This window comes from Pogona vitticeps, chromosome 1 (assembly GCF_051106095.1).
Source record: "Pogona vitticeps strain Pit_001003342236 chromosome 1, PviZW2.1, whole genome shotgun sequence".
Taxonomy (NCBI): domain Eukaryota; kingdom Metazoa; phylum Chordata; class Lepidosauria; order Squamata; family Agamidae; genus Pogona; species Pogona vitticeps.
The window spans coordinates 40696005-40715090 of record NC_135783.1 but is presented as its reverse complement, the minus strand read 5'-3'; the positions used below and the strand labels follow the sequence as shown (position 1 = coordinate 40715090).

General features: G+C 41.1%; 1 protein-coding gene across 1 annotated transcript in view; it reads right to left on the bottom strand.

The window, feature by feature from the left end:
* The window catches only part of LOC110078686 (ALK tyrosine kinase receptor), a 171867-nt gene that overhangs the window by 114121 nt on the left and 38660 nt on the right, over window positions 1-19086 (bottom strand). Inside the window, exons 2-3 of the mRNA XM_078383016.1 lie at window positions 10496-10590; window positions 8701-8826 (exon numbers count right to left, since the gene is read on the bottom strand). Of these exons, the coding sequence (XP_078239142.1) occupies window positions 8701-8826; window positions 10496-10590 (221 nt within the window). The remainder of the gene's footprint in view (window positions 1-8700; window positions 8827-10495; window positions 10591-19086) is intronic.

Genomic DNA, 19086 nt, shown 5'->3' with positions numbered 1-19086 from the left:
TCTAGTCTATTACTGACACCAGACAATGTGAATGGGAGATAGAGCTGGGCGTCATCAGCATGCTGGTGACACCGAACCCAAAACTTCAGACAACTTCTCCCAGTGGTTACATGAAATGTTAACTAGCATAAGAGACAAAACAGGTCCCTGAGAGATACAACAGGTGAAAGGCCAGGATGACGAACAGGAGTCCCCCAGCACCATCCACTGATTTCTCCCCTTCGGGAAGGACTGGAGCCACTGTAAAGAATCAGGGATAGAATATGTCCATTTCACTGTCTCCTGCAGTCAAATTGTTTAAATGTCAAATTCACTCTTTCAATCTTGACTGTGAAGAACCTGTATGAAATGTACATTCCCCTGCTTTACACTAATCACATGCAATATGTATAGCTAGACAAAGCATAGAGAGAACCATGTAAAAGTGAGCATGTGGAAAGGAGGTAATCTTAATTCAGCACATGGTTGAATACATAAAAATTCAGACCCGAAGTTAAGCACTCAGCATCCTGATCCTGAATGGGTTGTGTTTTGCTTTGTTTTACACAAAAATACCAAAAACGTAATTGTTGGATGTAAAGATATTTTTGGACGTTGCCAAATTCCTATTTAAAAAATGAACTGATACAAAAAACAAACAAACAAGAACACCTACCCCCTTCTTATTAACAGAGCTGTCTTGGACTATATATCTGTATAGGGGATACCAAAGTGCATTTCACCTCCACTCTTCACAGGGCCTTTGCAATGTACTAGCCGTCTTTTCTAGCCCACAAAAATGTTATCCATCATAATGACAGGCTTTTGACTGGTAACAAATAATTGTAAATTATTCCTATACCCTGCCTTTTACTTTGACAGCCGAAGGAAACTAAACAGGCAGGCCCCACAAAGACTATCTAATCCTGTCACTAATCCCAACACATCTGCCATGAATACCTGAGAACCCAATATTTTTTGGTTTTAGCTGCTCATACACTGTGTTAACAGGCTCTTAATATAGAAATACTATTCTGCAGACATGTTTATTTCATTATGCCAAAAGTTCAGTTAGTGTAATTGCATGTGAAGAGCCAACAAATGTAATTTTCTTGTACTTAATACTTCTGCTGCTGTTCCTTTCAGCTCCTTTATCTGATTAACTAATGTGACTCAGAGTCCTTCCGAGAATCAGGCACGTGGCACTTGAGGCAGAACTACTTCCTCACATAGACTTTGAAAGCTCCATGAAAACCTCCTGTAGTGGGGAGGGCAGGAGACGAAAGGGATTGGGTGGCAGGAGGAGAAAGAGAAAGTACAGATGATCCCATCCAAAATATGAAGCAACTTGTCAAAACTGATGTCAGCCACTGGAGATAACTAGACTCATGATGATTCATGGAAGACACAGACTTTGACAACTCGACAGCATATCTGACAGTGAAGGAATAAAGAAACTGCTTTTTAATTGCTTAATGAGACAGTTCTCTTTGTCTGCACAGTTTGGGACTAGTAGGGTTCATTTCATGATAAATTGGAGAATGAAATATTGATTTCTGACTGCATTATATATTTTCAAGTACCTAGGAGATCTAGGAGTCTAACAGTATTTGTATGGGTATTTTTTTTAATTTCCTGCATGTCCACATAGCCGCCTAGAGTGGACGAGTCGCCCAGATAGGCGGGGTATAAAGCAAATAAATAATATAATAGTAGTAGCAGACAGACCATCTGATGAAACAGAGCCTGGAAAACTAGGCATTGTAAGTTCCGGAATCCTCCGCCCAGCATGATCAAGCTCTGTGATGAAGGTGTTAAGTTTTGCTTATCAGAGGGAACCAGACTTAGACAGCAAGCAGAGCCTTTCTAAGCCTTCTTGTGCAATGGAGGCATGAGCCTGTTCTCAGGCAAAAATGTTCTTTGCCTAGGGGCTGAACTGAGAATATATTGGATATGGAAGTCCCCAACTGTCTTGGGACTCTTTCTTCCTCCTTCACCTATGGGGGTTCATAGTCTCAGCAGAGAGGCAGCTGACTCCCAGATTTTGGAGTGAGGCACACCCCTCCCTCTTGAACCACAGGCTACATACACCTTCTCCTGTTTCTCAGAAAGGTGGTTTCTGGTACACTGGGTGACTGGGAGGCTCAACAATCACACACGGCTGTTGTTATGTACTGATGAATGTACTGATGATATGTCTGGTCATATCCAACTTGTGGACAGTATGGACTTGTGTGCGTGCGTGCGCGCGCGCGCACACACACACAGATATATATATATTTACTGCCCCATTCGTGCATAGCACTATTCTGGGCAGTGTACATATAAAATCCATGAAACAACACAAACAAACAGTTACCTGTGCCATCCCTGTGAGTTTCTATGTTCGAGTGAGGATTTGAACGCAGGTCTCCTTACTTCTAGTCTGTCACACTACTTTCTATTGTAACCTAGCTCTCTACATGGTACTACCCATATAAATAAATGAGCTGAAATGCTGAGAAGGATAAACCATGGTAATAAGCTAGGAACTGACAAAAAGAAAGAAAAGAAGAAATCCCTCCTGAAATCTTTCCTCAAAGTTTGGGTGTTATTGTACAAAGTTATGAACCCCAAGATCACAGTCCTGGTGCACTATCAAAACATGAAATCTAAGCAAACATGGCTTTTCCTATATACTTTAATCAGAGTACAGTACACTGAATCTGTGGAAGAAGGGAGTGTGAACCCTACCTACCTTAACCCTTGCTTCCAGACCTAAATAAAGCCTTTTTGCACTGTGTCTACAGATGAACAAACTAAACCTTTAGCTCTTCAATGGAGGTCATCATAAATGTTGGGCTACACAAGAAAGCTAGTTTCTCTTATTAAGCCAAGATTTAAAATCAGGTGTCATAGTAAACATGGCTATGATGTCACCTGCTGCAAGACTGCAATATAAGACTGTTCAGAGGCTCATGCAAATTGGCCTCTCATATATATGCTGTTGATACATTCTTCATGTCTTCTCCACCTATTAGTCATGACTCAGTTCCAGAATTGTTGCAGAAAATGTGGGTATTTGCAATCTGAAGGGCAAAAAACAAATTTATTCATTTGTAGAACTAGTAGGCTTTTTCTGTCAACAGAGGGACACAACATAGTAAGCCAAAGTAAGAGTACTTTTTTCCTCCTGGCCACACTGTACTTTCTGGGACTTGAGGTCCAAAGTATCTGGATGGCCAAATGTTCCCCAATCCCGTATTGAGCCATGAGACTAAATGGAAGATTAACATTCTAATTTTTTTCAGTCTCTAATAACGTACAGAAGGATTCCTAGGGTAATTAATAACATCAGTGCAGAAAAATAGGTTTGCTCTGTCTTGGTCATAAGAGTAATAAAGTACAATAAGCATGAATAGTCTATGCTTTTGCTGGAATAAGCTGACTGTGTCATTAAGGATATCAAAAGGAGACTGCTGATGACAAGACCATCATAGATGTTGGATTAAATCCCACTGAGCAACAATTTTAAAAGCTCCAGAGTTTCTCCAAATTTATACCCACATAATCTAATGGCTAGGTTTTTAGCCTATGGTCCCTGGACCCCTGGGGAATGGGCACAATATTCTCACAAGGGGTCCTCAAAGGCATGAAGGAAATGCTATGATCTTTTGCGGAATAGAAATGCTATAATCTTTTGCGGTTAGAATAGAAAAAAATGAATAATTGAAAGCAATCAAACAAGAAAAAGAAACTTAGAATCTTAATTTATCTTGCTTGTTTGGGTAAAACTTGGCTTTTCTAACCTACTGCCTCCATTAAAAACAAGCAAAAGTAAAAAAATCAGTTATGAAAATAACTGTTTAATATTTCTGCATATGGTGAAAACATGCAAGTGAATGATGCTAAGTGGCTGAGAGACAGCATGTGACATTTCTTGCTACTGCTCAGACAGTCAGAAGCTGCAGGAAGACAGAGTTGGAGTCAGTCAGTGTCAGTTTGATAAAATTCTTATTATTACTATTACAGTGGTGCCTCGCTTACCAATTGCTCCGTTGAGCGATGAAATCGCTTTGCGACGCTGTTTTTGCGATCGCAAAAGCGATCGCTTTCCGATGTTTCCTATGGGGGAATTTCACTTTGCGATGATCGCGTGGAAGCGATCATCGCAAAGCTCCGTTTTCGGCCAGCTGACCGGCGGTTCCAAAATGGTTGCCTGATAAACAAAATAGCCGCCTGCTGTGTTGCCTCGCTTTAGAGGCACCCAAAATGGCCACCGCAATGGAGGATCTTCGCATAAGGTCAGTTTTCAAGCCCACAGGAATGCATTAAACACGTTTTAATGCGTTTCTATGGGCTTTTTTAATTTCCCTTAGTGAAGAAATCCCTTAGCGACGTTTTTCCTGGAACAGATTAACGTCGCTAAGCGAGGCACCACTGTATTTTAAATTTGCATGGAATCATTCAAATAAAAATATTATAATAATCCCCCTACCAAAAAGGGGGGGTAGGATAAAAAAGTTTTTATGGACTCTATTTCATTTCACCAAGTGTCCCTATAGGATGCAATTCTCTAAAATAAAATATACTACTCTGTTTACTTTAGACAAAATTTTACTTCTTCAAACATTTGGATTTTTTTTTTTAAGTTTCATTTTGAGGGACTGGTGAGCCCCGCCTCCCATGCAAGTGCCAGAGGGGATACTGAACTCCTCCAAAATCCCCCCTTCAAATTTAACAGGTAACATGAATGTCTGAATGGGGCAGCCCACATTTCCCAATCTCTAGGAAGCCCCCTAACAAAATAAGAGAAATGAAAAGCCAAGAAAACATTCTATACTTTGACTTCATTATTAATATTATGAGGAATGGGAAGCTTAAAAATAAGATGAAAGGCCATGGGAAAGAATATGAGGGAGAAATAAATCATTTACTGGAATGTTCAGAGTGGAAAGTTTTCGAATTCAAAGGCTGCTCTTGATGTATACAGCTATTCAGGTACTCAGCAAGAGAAATGAGAGCTCTTGGTCTGTAGCCCAGCTGGTTGCCAGCTAAACACACAACAGGGTACTTTCACTTATTTGTGTAGCTGTCTTCCATCCTCCATGGCTGTGTGTCCCTCATCACATAAGTGATGGCCTTGTATCCCTGTTGGAGGGAGGGGAGGAAGAACCCGATTCTACTGCAGCTCTACAGGAACCCCTCTGCTTCCAGTTAGTAAAGAAAGCTGAGGGACAGCAGGGGGTAAGATCAGTTCTCCAGCACAGCATAATCAGGCATTTACTTCCCTAGCACAGCCTAATTACTCATCCAGACAAAATACAGGACAGCAGCAAGAAAGAACAGTTAGTAGCAACAAAACAAAACAAAACATGAGAGTTACAGACCAAATAGTTATTTATTTATAAGCTCTTTACTAACTGCTTTTCAGACAAAGCTCCAGAGTTGTTTGCTAGAATAAAATGAAGTAGTACAATAAACTACGAACCTGTCAGAGATAAATTGGAAAAAGTTCCAACGTAATAAATTTCAGGAAGATTTAAAAACAAAAGAAAACTTAAACCTGGGCAAACAGAGAGGCTTTCAAGTAGCACTGTACAGAGAGCAAAGACAGCACCAGGTAAACAGTTCCAATGATGGGGTGCCACAACTAAGAAGGCTGTGTCTTCAGTCACTTTCTACCTTACTTCAGACATTAGGGGGATTTGGAGCAGGATCTTAGCAAACCAGTCTCAGAATCATGGCCATGTCATTGCAGGGCCTGTGCCCTATCTGCGGGGAACCAGGAAAAACAGTGTGATGGAGAAAAGCCAGCAGGACAGTACGCACAACTGGAGCAAAGAGTAAGAATGCGGACAGCTACTATCTAAGGACACTAGCTTTGTTTAAAAAAGCAGCAGCTCCAGAATGATTAGGCTGAAGAGTGGGGTTAAGTGCAGAGACTCTGATAAAAGCAGGTTTCTGCATCATGAATGGAGGGAGGAGACAAAAAGTTCAGATGAGAAGATAGCAATGCAGGACTCTCCAGGAAAAAAGCAGCCTCATTAGTGCCAAAGCTGGGATTGCTCGAGGGCCATCTAAGAATAGGGTTGCCAGACGTCTGGCAAAAGGAGGACATGTCCTCCTTTTTAGCCTAATGTCCTCCATCTGGCAGGCAAAGATTAAAAACCTTTAAAATGTCTGGCTTTTGTATATTTTATGTTATGATTTTGGATGGGAGGGGAAGAGGTGGAAGGACCCCCCTCCCTCTGTCTTTCCCCACCCCACTTACCCGCCCCCGTTACCTGCCGCCAGAAAACAGCCCTCACCCCCTCCTGCCGCAGCTGCTCGGCGATCTGCTATGCCCGCCCAGCCCACATGGAGCCCAGAAATCCAAAGCAGAGCGCCCCCTGCTGAGCCGGGCAGGAGCAAGCAGCGCCTAAGCACATCAATGGGAAGGCGAGCATCTGGACTGTGTGTGTTCAAAGTCCCTTTTGGGGACTCCAACTCCCACACTCCCCAGCCTTGAACTTATGACCCTCAGGGGAGGGGAGGCTGCCTCGTTCGGCTTTGCCCGGAGCTGCTTTCCCCCTGCCTGCACCAGAGCTTTGTTTGGGTGTCCAGATTAGCAAGGTTGCCTCTGAGCCTGTGCAGAATGCGAGCGACTGGAAGATCCCACAGCCGGGCCGGGGTAGGTTTGGGTTTATTTGCTTTGCTCCCGATCGGAAGCCGGTGTTTCTTGGTAGGCCCCCTTCCTGTTTGTTAAATGAAACATTCAATATGGCCTCCTCTGTCCTCTCTTTTTGTCTTTCTATGTCCTCCTTTTGGTACCCATGTGTCACACACCACCATCTCCTCTGTTTGTTTTCCTCCCTAATTACTCTGCTACCAGAGGATTCCTTCCTCAGTTACCAATTATGAACACAGAATCACTGATGTCAAATATAACAAAGTTTATTTAAAGATTATCAGATGAAACATGCAAAGAAAATCATGGATGATATTGTAGTTGCAATTCATTAAACCTCTTTTGATTTACACATATGTTGATTATTTATATTCATTTTTTTCATGGTGTAACTGTTTATTTAATTCTTATAACTTTCACTTCCTTCAGTTCTCTCATACATTAACTCCCCAAGTGTTCTCTTTTAAATCCTCCTTTTCTCTTTCTCTCTCTCTCTCTCGGTTCTGCCCTCCTGTCCTGTCATTGGCTCCCACATCAGGGTTCTAACGTGATGGACAGGCGTGACATTAGGACTGTCTGTCATACCATGTATCTGGCAACCCTATCTAAGACAGTCTGTGACCAGGTCTGCAGTCCTGAAGGGACTTAACCCTAACAACAGGCAGAATCAACCTACCCCATGGAGGAGTGAGGGTGTCTGATAGGAGCTGAGGCATCCAGCCTTGCCAACAGGCAGGTTCATGCAGGAGAATATGGCTTTTCAGGAACCATGCACCCCAGGCTTTGCAGACATTTTAGCTAAAACTAGATCTTTGAATGACATCTGAAGGTAGACCACATGCCACTCTGATACAGTGCCTGGCCCTGCTGTCAGAGTTCCTGTTTCAAGACTCGTAATACCTTGCAAGTCTATTAACTCATGTATAAATAAAACTACCTTCTCATTAAAATCCTCAGGACTGTTTTTGAATATGGCAGCTACCGCTTTTATCCTCAGAGTGCCTATATGCTAAATATTGGTGGGCCACTCACCAAGTCTCCAATTTCTTCCCTTTTTTGGTTCATCAGTTCTAAACTTGTAGTGGACTGGGTAGCCTTCCAGCTGGAGCAGTCATTCCCAACCTTGGGTCCCCACATGGTCTTGGACTACAACACCCAGAAATCCTGGCTAACATAGCAAGTGGTGAAGGTTTCTGGGAGTTTTAGGTCCAGAATATCAGGGGACCACAAGTTGGACCACTGAGCTAGAGGATGCTTTTGAAGATACAAGGTTTTCTGACAATCCTTCAAATAGAGGACTGTCCACTGTAATTTAGGAGGCATGGCTGCCTTATTAAGAATATCTTTGCAACTGCACAGAATAAAGTCAATATCAGGTGAGACAGATTTTTTTTTAAAGGGTAGTAATCAGATATTAATTGGTCAAAGAAAACTATTCAGAACTACATCTGGTATCTCCCTTCCTTGGAAAATCTGAGTGAATTGTGGGCATTTCGAGACTTGAGTGGGTCCAAAATATAGCTTAAAAACCATGGGTAGAGGGAGTCTTGTGCCCTTTGGAGGCATCTGGGTGGCAGTCGTGTGGAACAAGTCCAGCCCATTGTCGACTTGATTATCTAATTACTATATATCCCATATTTCTCCCCTTAGCTAAAACAAGAGCACCACTTACTCATTTATGTGCCATTGCCACACCATTTCATTTTGCTTTCTAATCATGTATTTTAATTGTATTTTAACTGTATTTTAATCATTTTATTTTATTGAATTTTAATTATTGTAAGCCGCCCAGAGACCTCTGGGTAGAGTGGGTGGCATATAAATTAAATAAATGAATAAATGAATAAATAAATAAGAAATTTGAAAAATGTCATTTCTTTTTCAAAATGGCAGCACTCCACTTTTTAAATGAAAGAGACAACTCATGCATGTCCATTTTGTCACAATTCCATTGTATGTTTTTCATTACTGCAAAAGCAATACAACAGACCAACGCATTGAACAGAAGACTGTGCTCCTGTGAAGATTCCAAAATATCTGGATTCATCCTTAGCAAGAAGCCAGTTCCCTACCTTCAAAGCCAACTGGTGTAGGATCCTGTGTTGGCCTTTCTGCATAATATCCTTCTCCTCTGCCTCTGTCAATGAGCAGATTGCCTGCATCTGGACTGTGGTCTCGAGAGGTCTTCTCTTCATTGACTGGAACACAAAAAGCAGTCTGGTTTATGACTGTGCAGAGATGGTGAGTTGGCCTGGCAAAGTGAGGAGAACAACAGCTGGTGGTGGATCAAACTGGGCCAAAGGTTTACAACCATAACACATCATGGTGTTAAAAGGAAGGGCAGTCTGGCAACCACTGCGGCTCTGGGATCTGCAACAAATGGAGCAGAAAAACAGGAGGGAGGGAGGAAAGAATACTGAAGATGCTAAGAAGGTGAAGGTGTGTGATTAGTATCAGAAAAATTATGGTGCATTCCATTTAATTGTCCAGTTCCAATGTGTGTATTTTTCAAATGGTAGAGTGGAACTCTTCTTCAGTTGCAAGGCAACAGCTATAAATAATTAAAAACTGCAAAAGCTAAAATTCAACCATGCTGGCATTTGGCGGTTAGAACGCAAAAAGTGCAAGCAAATGGAACCCATTAGAAATAAAGGATAGTTTTGCAGATGGCAGGCTCTCTATATATACAGAGGTTATAAAACAGCTATTGAAGGGACACAGCAACTTTACATCAGAAGAGAAACTGGCTGTAGGAATATTTAACACAAAACATCGTGGATCATCTGAATGGTCAAAGAACTACTGGCAAGGAAAAAAAACCAAAAGAAACAGCATGACATTTCACACACCACTGTTACCAAATAGTTACAAATGTAACTGCAATTCAATAAAGGCAGTGAAGTATTTCAACTTTATAAATGTGCTTAATGTCATGCAATATATATGATAGGTATCCGCTCCATAAGAACAATGATTCTTCAGTTACAAAGGCAGTGGGGTCTTACCAAATTGCCGGGTTGCTAAATGAAACCCTTGGGGCACTTAGGAAAGCTTTAAGACTGAAAGCCTTGTATCAGTTTCCCAGGCAGCCACTACTTCCTGGGGTGGTAGCTGGAGGGTAACTTTACTCTGTCTAGTCTGTTCCAATATTGAATGTAGTAAGGAGGTTGGTTTGGCATGTAAGGTAAAGGTAAAGGTTCCCCTTGACAATTTTTGTCCAGTCATGTTCGACTCTAGGGGGTGGTGCTCATCCCCGTTTCCAAGCCATAGAGCCAGCGTTTTTGTTCGAAGACAATCTTCCGTGGTCACATGGCCAGTGTGACTTAGACACGGAACGCTATTACCTTCCCACCGAGGTGGTCCCTATTCATCTACTTGCATTTTGCATGCTTTCGAACCGCTAGGTTGGTGGGAGCTGGGACAAGCGACGGGAGCTCACTCCGTCGCGTGGATTCAATCTTACGACTGCTGGTCTTCTGACCCTGCAGCACAGGCGTTTAGCCCACAGCGCCACCACGTCCCTTCATTGAATGTAGTAGCCAGCATCTATTCTATTACAGTTAGGTCATTTGTTTCGTAACTAAAATAAAACAGATAAAATAAAGTAGAGAGACACTTAACCAGACATTTTGTATGGTTAAGGTGAGCTGTTGCACACCTCCACCCCTACCTTCAAAACAAGCAACAGGAAACAAGCTTTACTGGCTGCAGCAATTTCTGCAGATGTTGCATTAGATGTGACAAATACAGTCTAGCTGGACCTTATTACAACGCCCTACTCCTAAGTTACTAGTTGCAAGTGATGATGTTACTTGTAAGAAACTATTTTCAAGCATTGCCCATCAAAAAGATCACAGGCTCACTCACTTGTAAGGTAACAGTCCAGGCTGAGTGACACATTATTGAAAGCAAGAATGGCTTTGGATCCAGTCTTCCAGGATGCAATAATCTGAAGCCAAAACCTATGAAGAATAAAAGAAGTTGTCAAATGCTGGCAGATAAAACTCAGATCCTCACAAATGTGTTTAAAACTTTTCTCATGATAGATTCAATCCAGCATCGGAAAGAGAAAGAGAAAGCATTGAATTCTAACAGGTTATATGGCACCCTAGTGTGAAACAAATCAACTGTTGCAAGGGAAATGGGTATCCAGAGAGGACACAGTCTCAAAGGTACTTTTAAGAAAGATCGGTGGCTGCAACAAAATGAAGAGTGGCATTGTGTGAAAGTAAGCATAGTGATGCATATAATAATTTTTTGTGGACGGTCTCATTAACAGCGAACCCTGCCACCCCAAGTTCCTTGCAAGTGCCTGCAAGGTGACCTGGTTTAAGTGCATTGTCAGAGAGCCAACACCACCTATTAAGCCCAACTTTGGTTTCTCACATAAAGGGCTGTGAGAGGAGGTGGTTGCTCAGGCTGAATGTTAGAAGTTATTGTTGCTGTGGAATCAGCAGACACTATAGAAACATATTCCACACCTATCTCTAGAATCTGTAACTGTCAAAAAGTGTCTTGGCTTGGGCACGTCGTGAGAATGGCTGATGGCCGGATTCCAAAGGACCTCCTGTATGGAGAATTAGTGCAGGGAAATCGCCCCAGAGGGAGACCACAGCTGCGATACAAGGACGTCTGCAAGCGAGATCTGAAGGCCTTAGGAATAGACCTCAACAGATGGGAAACCCTGACATCTGAGCGTTCAGCCTGGAGGCAGGCACTGCATCGCGGGCTCTCCCAATTTGAAGCAACCCTTGCCCAGCAGGCCGAGGCAAAGAGCAAGTCACTAAAGCAGCAAAACCAGGGAGCTGGACAGGGGACAGATTGGATTTGTCTTCAGTGTGGAAGGGATTGTCACTCTCGAATTGGCCTCCTCAGCCACACTAGACGCTGTTCCAAGTCCTCCATACAGAGCACGCTACCATAGTCTTTCGAGACTGAAGGATGCCTAAAAAAAAAGTACCTCAGGAGGACAGTGAGCATAGCCAGAGGCTGTTCAAAGTATCTGGTATTCAAAAGTATACTGCCTCTGAACATGGAAGCTTCATTTAGGAGGACCTCCTATAATTATGTCTATCCTGGCATCCAAATAAACATGGATGCTATTTTTAAATTCAACATCATTACCCTATTGCATATATTCAGGAAACTAACAGATGGTGGATGGAATTCTAAAATAGTTCTGTTTGTTCATTAAATTAGTAGATTCAATTCTTTTTAAAAATCATCTAGTTTATGAATATGGGATATGGTGCTTCTGTATCCATGATTCAAAATGCCAGGAAATGGCCTGATACTGCTACACAATATTGTGCCTGTGTTGCCAGCAGGAGAAAGGAAGCTAAGGATTACATAGCAAAAGTCATCCTGAATGTTGACAACACCAATGGCAGCAGTCAAAATGGTCTGCAGGGTACCTTTTAAGGGAAAATCTAACCCCCTGTTTCATCGGTTAATCAATTCTCACCCAAACACAAAGCAATTGTTAGGACTGATTTTCGACAAGTGTGAATGTACAGCATTATCAGGACATTTCCTGGTATTTTAAATCAGATATACAACAAACTGAAGAAGAAAAACAGCCACCCACAAATAAAGTATTTCTGCCATACATCAAAGGGGTCACGGACCACATGGGGAAACTTTTGAAAAAATACAACCTACAAACAGTATTTAAACCCACCACAAAAATACAACAAATGTTATGGTCAGCATAGGACAGAAGGGACCCCTCACCACTGCAGGAGTATACCGGATACCTTGCAGTTGTGGCCAGGTATATATTGGAACCACAAAATGAAGCATCCACACTAGAATCAAAGAACATGAGAGACACTGCAGACTAAAACAACCAGAAAAATCTGCAGTAGCTGAACATGCTCTAAAACAAACTGGACATGAAATTCTATTTCAAAATACTGAAATACTGGACAACACCAGCAATCATTACGTCAGACTGCACAGGGAAGCCATTGAAATCCACAAGCACCAGCAGAACTTCAACAAAAAAGAGGAAAGTTTAAAACTCAACAAAACTTGGCTTCCAGCTCTGCAAAAGGTCAACGAACTCTACCCAGCCACAAGGACCGGGGATCACTACACACAAAAGACCAGCTAATGACACCCATCAATCACAGTGACAGATAATCTCTCCTCCTTATCACAACAATACACCCACAACAGGACACACTAATCACCCATCTCCTGAAAAGGACAAAAGCCTGTCTCACAGCCATAAATACTCAACTCCCAAGCAAACTGCACCAGAGCACAGAGTGCTGTCCTCTGAAGATGCTGGCCATAGAGACTGGCAAAACATTAGGAAGAACAACCTTCAGCACACAGCCAAAGAGCCTGAAAAACCCAAAACAACCAGTAATTTCATACCTTTAACAAGTGAGCTTCTGAATATTTGTTTTCTGTTCTTTTAAAAACATTTTTAAAATATATTTAAAATGGGATACGAAATCTCTTTGCCAATACCAATGCCTGTTTGACCAAGAAAGAGTTTAAAAGTTCTCCTCCTGAGAGTCAGTTAATTGGGTCCTGACAGGCATGGTCTAACATTCAGTTTACCTCAGACCTGGAGCTGATTTCACCTTTGAACACTGGTGTCAGGAGCCAGGTTTCAGAAAAGTTTACTGAAAATGTTCAGGATTGGACAAACATGTGCTTTTGTAATGCAGAAATGAATACGCCTTACAAAATTGTATGCTAATCCTGGATATGCATGGCAAAATGTCCCTTTCTATGGGACTGTCACTGCCTTAATTTCTTTAAAGCAAGCCTGGGTTTTTTGACTCTTCATAGAAAACCTGTCTTTTGACTGTTTCTGTGATCTTTCATTATCCTCCAAACATCTCTCTTGCAAAGTTTAAAAAGCTAAGTTTGTATAAATACTGTGTATATGGGGGAGGAAAATTAAGGGATCCAGTGTACCACTTTATGCTGGAGGTGGTCAACCCGGCCGCAAAAATTAATTAAAATGATTTCTTTTTTGTAGTTGTCTCTATGATTACTTCTATTTTATAGGTCCATGTTTTCATGCCAGACTGAAGAATAGAAAGTAAAAGAAAAAGCAGAGTATAACCTGCATCCTCAAAGCCAACTTTAAATGTTTCTTGCTGATTACATTCCTCATCTTCAGGAAATTGTTCTGGGCTAAATGCTGCCAATCAATCAATTTAATAGAGGTGATTAATAACCTGTAGAAAGCTCATGCCATCTTTTTTTATCTATCAAATATATATAATATTTATGCATGTTAAGCTGACAACAACCGAAGTTATAATCAAAGTGTGAAATGCTTATTGATTTTGATAACCGTGATTGTTCAAATAGAGTTCTGAAATATTTTCTGAGCCCATGGGAATTCTAGTGTATTGCAAATCAACAGGCGAATTAGGATTACAGTTAGAGTTGGAGTTCATGTATTTATTTGCAAGTGTTTTATTTCTTGAAATCAATGAATATTCCAGTAGTTCTCCAAAGAGACCAATTTACTGACAGTTGGAATGCAACATCATGTCTCCTTCAGGGCATCATCATTCACTAAAAATGGCATGAGGCATTGGCTGGGCTAAAGAAAACACTATCCCAATAGCACAAAACAATAATTTACTGGAATAACTTTTTTTGTGTCTAAAAAAACCCAAAACCTGTGCATGGCAGGTGGCTGAAACTTGAGAATACTGTTTCCAGCTCTTCAGGTGATGATGTCATAAAAAGTACCTGTTAATTATAATTTTGTTTTAATTTTGCAACAAAATATAACTGGGCTTCTAAAATGAGTCATCTGAGTGAATGAAAGCTAACTGATGTTTGACGGCCTCCTTTTTCCCACCACTGGCAAAGCAGAACAGACATGGAATGAATGAATGAATGAATGAATGAATGAATGAATGACTTTTCATGGTGCAGTGTAAATCTTGTCTCTATCACATTAACCAATTAAAGTCTATTTGAATATCTTCTTTGTAAGGAAGAGTCAATTTTAGAGAGAAATTGATACAACTGATATAATGGATACTTCCTCTTTTCTTCCAAAATTTCAAGCTGATCTGGGAGGTTGGTTTGGCATGTAAGGTAAACGTAAAGGTTCCCCTTGACATTTAGTCCAGTCATGTCCGACTCTAGGGGGCGGTGCTCATCCCCGTTTCCAAGCTGTAGAGCCAGCGTTTGTCCGAAGACAGTTTCCGTTGTCACATGGCCAATGCGACTTAGACCCGGAACGCTGTTTTACCTTCCCACCGAGATGGTATTTATTTATCTACTAGCATTTACATGCTTTCGAATTGCTAGGTTGGCAAGGAGCTGGGACAAAGCAATGGGAGCTCACTCCACCGCGTGGATTAGATCTTACGACTGCTGGTCTTCTGACCCTGCAGCATACAAAGGCTTCTGCTGTTTAGCCCGCAGTGCCACCACGCTGCATGTGCATGTACACACTCCAGGAGTTGTGTACATGCACACAACTCCTGGAGAATCACTGTAGGGACAGTTTGTTCACCAGGGAGAAATGGACAAAACGCTTACATTAAGGAACAGGATTTCAGCCAATGATTGTTTTAAAATCTTGGGACATTACTAACAACTTATTCTAAGCACCATTTGTGTTTATTTCCTCCTTTTGCACTGCTTTAAACCTTCTATCTTTGCTGTCACTGCAAGATTGATCCCCTTATGAGAAGTCAGACATTGAGTTAAGGAGGGAAGGAACACAAGAATAACCGTCCTGCTAAATGATGAATGGTACAGGCATAAAAAAAGCTGGCCATACAAATTGCTTGGTAAATGGGATGGGTTAATACCTGCCCTCTGTTATATCTCTACAACTCCCATCAAACTGATGGACTAGCCTCATTAATTCCAGCTGAAAGGATGCAATGAGTAGCAGACTGCACAGTCTGTTCATCTTGTATTTAGCAGGTTACTTAGGTGGCCAATTAGGGGAGGGCTCCTGTTTTTCAAGGCAGAAGCACAGCTTTTCTATTCTTCCTCTGGAAGGGAAGATCCAAAAATTATACTAAACTGCAGGAAAAGACAACAACATCTGTAAATAGGCTCCAAAATGAAAGGAACTAATATATAACCCCTGGATATATAATGGATGAAATCAAATGTGAGATTAATTCATATCTTTATTTTTTGTGTACATTTTGCTTTTTATGTATATAGCTGCTACAAGGAGGTCTAACGAGAGCTGCATCTAAGTTGGGTGGAAAAAAAGATTTTAATTCCAGAAATACAGCAATAAATGTTGATGTGTAGTCACTCATTATGACAGCCTCTGCCAACCAGGAGTTGTGATAAAAGTTTTGAGTTGAAGTTTTGGGATGATGCCCACCAAGAAACAGGTGTACTGATTCCATATTAAATGCGCACAGGAGTGCACCTTCAGTTAAGGCAAGTCCCAAAAAAGATTTCTCAAATGTAAGCCTCAAAACTCTATTGCTTACGAAAATGATATCTTTTCAGTAAAAAAACCTGATACTTGGCACCCATGATTCATCTGAGGATGTCTATAAAAGAGCCAAATATCAAACTGATCCAGTAGAAATTGCCAGACCTACAGCAAGTGAAAAAAAGGATCAATTATTGATTCTTTTATCTCCTATTTTTGGAAGGATGTATTATATATTTGTGTTAAACACTCATGAAAATGACTGATATTAAGGCTTTATGGCCCATTAAACTCTATGGGGCAAAGTACTGGAAAAATTATCTTGTGCTTTTCTCTTAGTTCATCATTCTGAAGCTAGAATCTTGCCAGGATTCCCACAGATGATCACTGGAAAGCAATAAATGGCTGTGTCACTTTCCACCTTTCTATTTAACAGAATTGGATAGCATTTTCATATTTAGCAAATTGTGACAAGGGGATTGTTCCTACTAAACTTCAGAATACTTTATGCTACGGATTTTTAAATAGCATTGCCACACTATTTCATTTAATGCTTAAATGCTGATATTATCACATATTCCACCCTTCAAAACACCTCTCTTTAGTCAACATGGAATATTGGTTCTGTATTCAGGATTCAAAATGCCAGGGGATAGCCTGACATTGCCTTTCAACATCATGGCTCCATTATAGGCAGGAAAAAAAGTTTTTAAGCTTTATATAGCAAGGGCCAGCCTGTATCTTAATGACATCAATGCCAGCAGTCAAGATGGTCTACAGGATCACCTCCTGTGTGCCATCCCATTCACAAACAGGAAGGGAAAACTCTAGAACCTGCCTCCTTTTTGCATCAGTTAACTTTTCTAAACCAAACACAAAGCAATTGTCATGGCTGCTTTTTCACAATTATTTAGATATTTATTGCTGGATAAAGGAAGCAATCTGAATGGCTAGAATAAAACTGCCATTCATATCAGCTGCATGGACTCCAGCACATCTCCCTACATGGCGCTGCTAGAGAATGATCCTGGGAACTTCTTCACACAAAGCAGGAGATCTGCTACTGAACTACAGAATTTCTTCTTCCCCTTTCAAAAATTGTGGAAATGTAACGAGAAAAACAGCTGGGGGTTTAAAACTCACTTTAAGGCTGTCTTAGATTGCCTTAAGTCCATAAAGCCAGGACATTGGAAGATGATACCTTAACAGATGTGCCACCTGACCAAAATGATGTTGTACAGTATCACAAATTGTTTTTGCTTACAATTTTTTTATCATGCACCTCCACTTTGTTTAGTAGCAGATTTAGAAGAGCTAGCTGTGCTACTCTGTGGAAGCATTACAGACAAAAAAACAACAAAAATTGAAACATAAAAATATTTGTTTTATTTTCTTTTGTTTTCCCCTGCAATACTTTGCTTAGTGTTCAGGTTCAAATGCATAAGGAAGAACAGAATGCGGAGCATTAACGGATCTGTTTTGATTCTGCATTATCTTATGAGGCAGCTGAACCCTACTGCACTGCTAGATGAATCCTCCTCTGAGTATGGTATAAATAAGCACAGTTTGGTACATTGCACATCACCTGGCTGGTTACATCCCAGAATGCAGGACACATAATAACGGGGTCAAGCTATAGGAAGCCAGATTTAGGCTGAATATCAAGAAAAACTTAACTTAACTGTTAGAGCAGTACAACAATGGAACCAATTACCTTGCAAGGTGGTGAGTGCTCCAACACTGAAGGTGTTCAAGAGAAAAATGGACAAACTGATCTGCTTTTATTTGGATTCCCACACTGAGCAAGGGGTTGGGCTTGATGGCCTCATAGGCCCCTTCCAACTTAGTTATTCTGTGATTCTATGCATAGGCTTATAATTTAATTTCCTGGCTTTGCAGAGATTGAGTCAAATATCTTTAACTCTGGTCTTGAACAAGTGGGTTTTCAAATACAGATATGAATACTACTTGTAACAGAAGAAACAAACCATTCCTAGTAATTTTTTATCACTGTCATGAGCAGTTATTTTCTAAAGCTGGTGTGTTTTAATGGAGAACTTAAGAAACCACATAAGAGCTTTTAAAGGAACCAGAATGAAGGAATGGCATATAGCTTTGTAGCTAGAGTAGAATAAGGCTCAAGGCCAAACTATTCACTACAGAAAACTCTTCACTCAAGTAGAGAATTCCTCAAGTGCTGATTGTGTGTGATTATCACAGCAGAAGTTTTTCTCACTTCCTCTCGTTTATAGATTAGCATCCTCTGTTTTGTCATTGGGCTTCACGCAATAATCCCACTCTTCCATTCTAACTGATTTTTCAAGCACAAAAGATTGCCTCAATAGCAGCTCTTGAGACAATACAGTATTTCATGCTTGAGGCATGAGTACAACTGTAATGAGAGATTACCTCTGACATGCACTTTGGCTCTCAAAGGTTGTTCCAGATGAGACTGCAGGGATCCCACAGCCACCAGCTATCTAGTACTTAGCTAGGAAGGACCAGGAACCTGCAGCTCTCAGTGCCTGAAGTAGAAAGAGAAACTGAAAGGCCACAAAGCACATACAGTATACTGACATACCGTCAACTCCGCTGGTACTTGTTGCCGAGCGGAGCTCCTTTGCCCTCCCCTTGGGATAGCATGAGATGCACTATTTTCGTAGTTACTGGAGGGGGGGAGTATCCTTAAAAGGATGCTCCCCCATGCTTGCATTCCCTGGCAGCGGCTGTGTTCAGCACTGCAGGGATTTTTCTGCTGCATAGCAGCCAACGGTGTTGAGGGAGCTATGGGGGGGGTGCATCGGCACTCCCCAAGGTTGGAGTGTAGTGTCAGGAATCAGCCTTGATTCCCAGCGAAGCCTGCTTACAAGCCTTCTTTTCAAAAGAAAAAAAAATCAAAAAGAATTGGAAAACAGCAAGAAATTATCTATCTATCTATCTATCTATCTATCTATCTATCTATCTATCTATCTATCTATCTATCTATCTATCTATCTATCTATCTATCTATCTATCTGTCTGTCTGTCTGTCTGTCTGTCTGTCTGTCTGTCTGTCTGT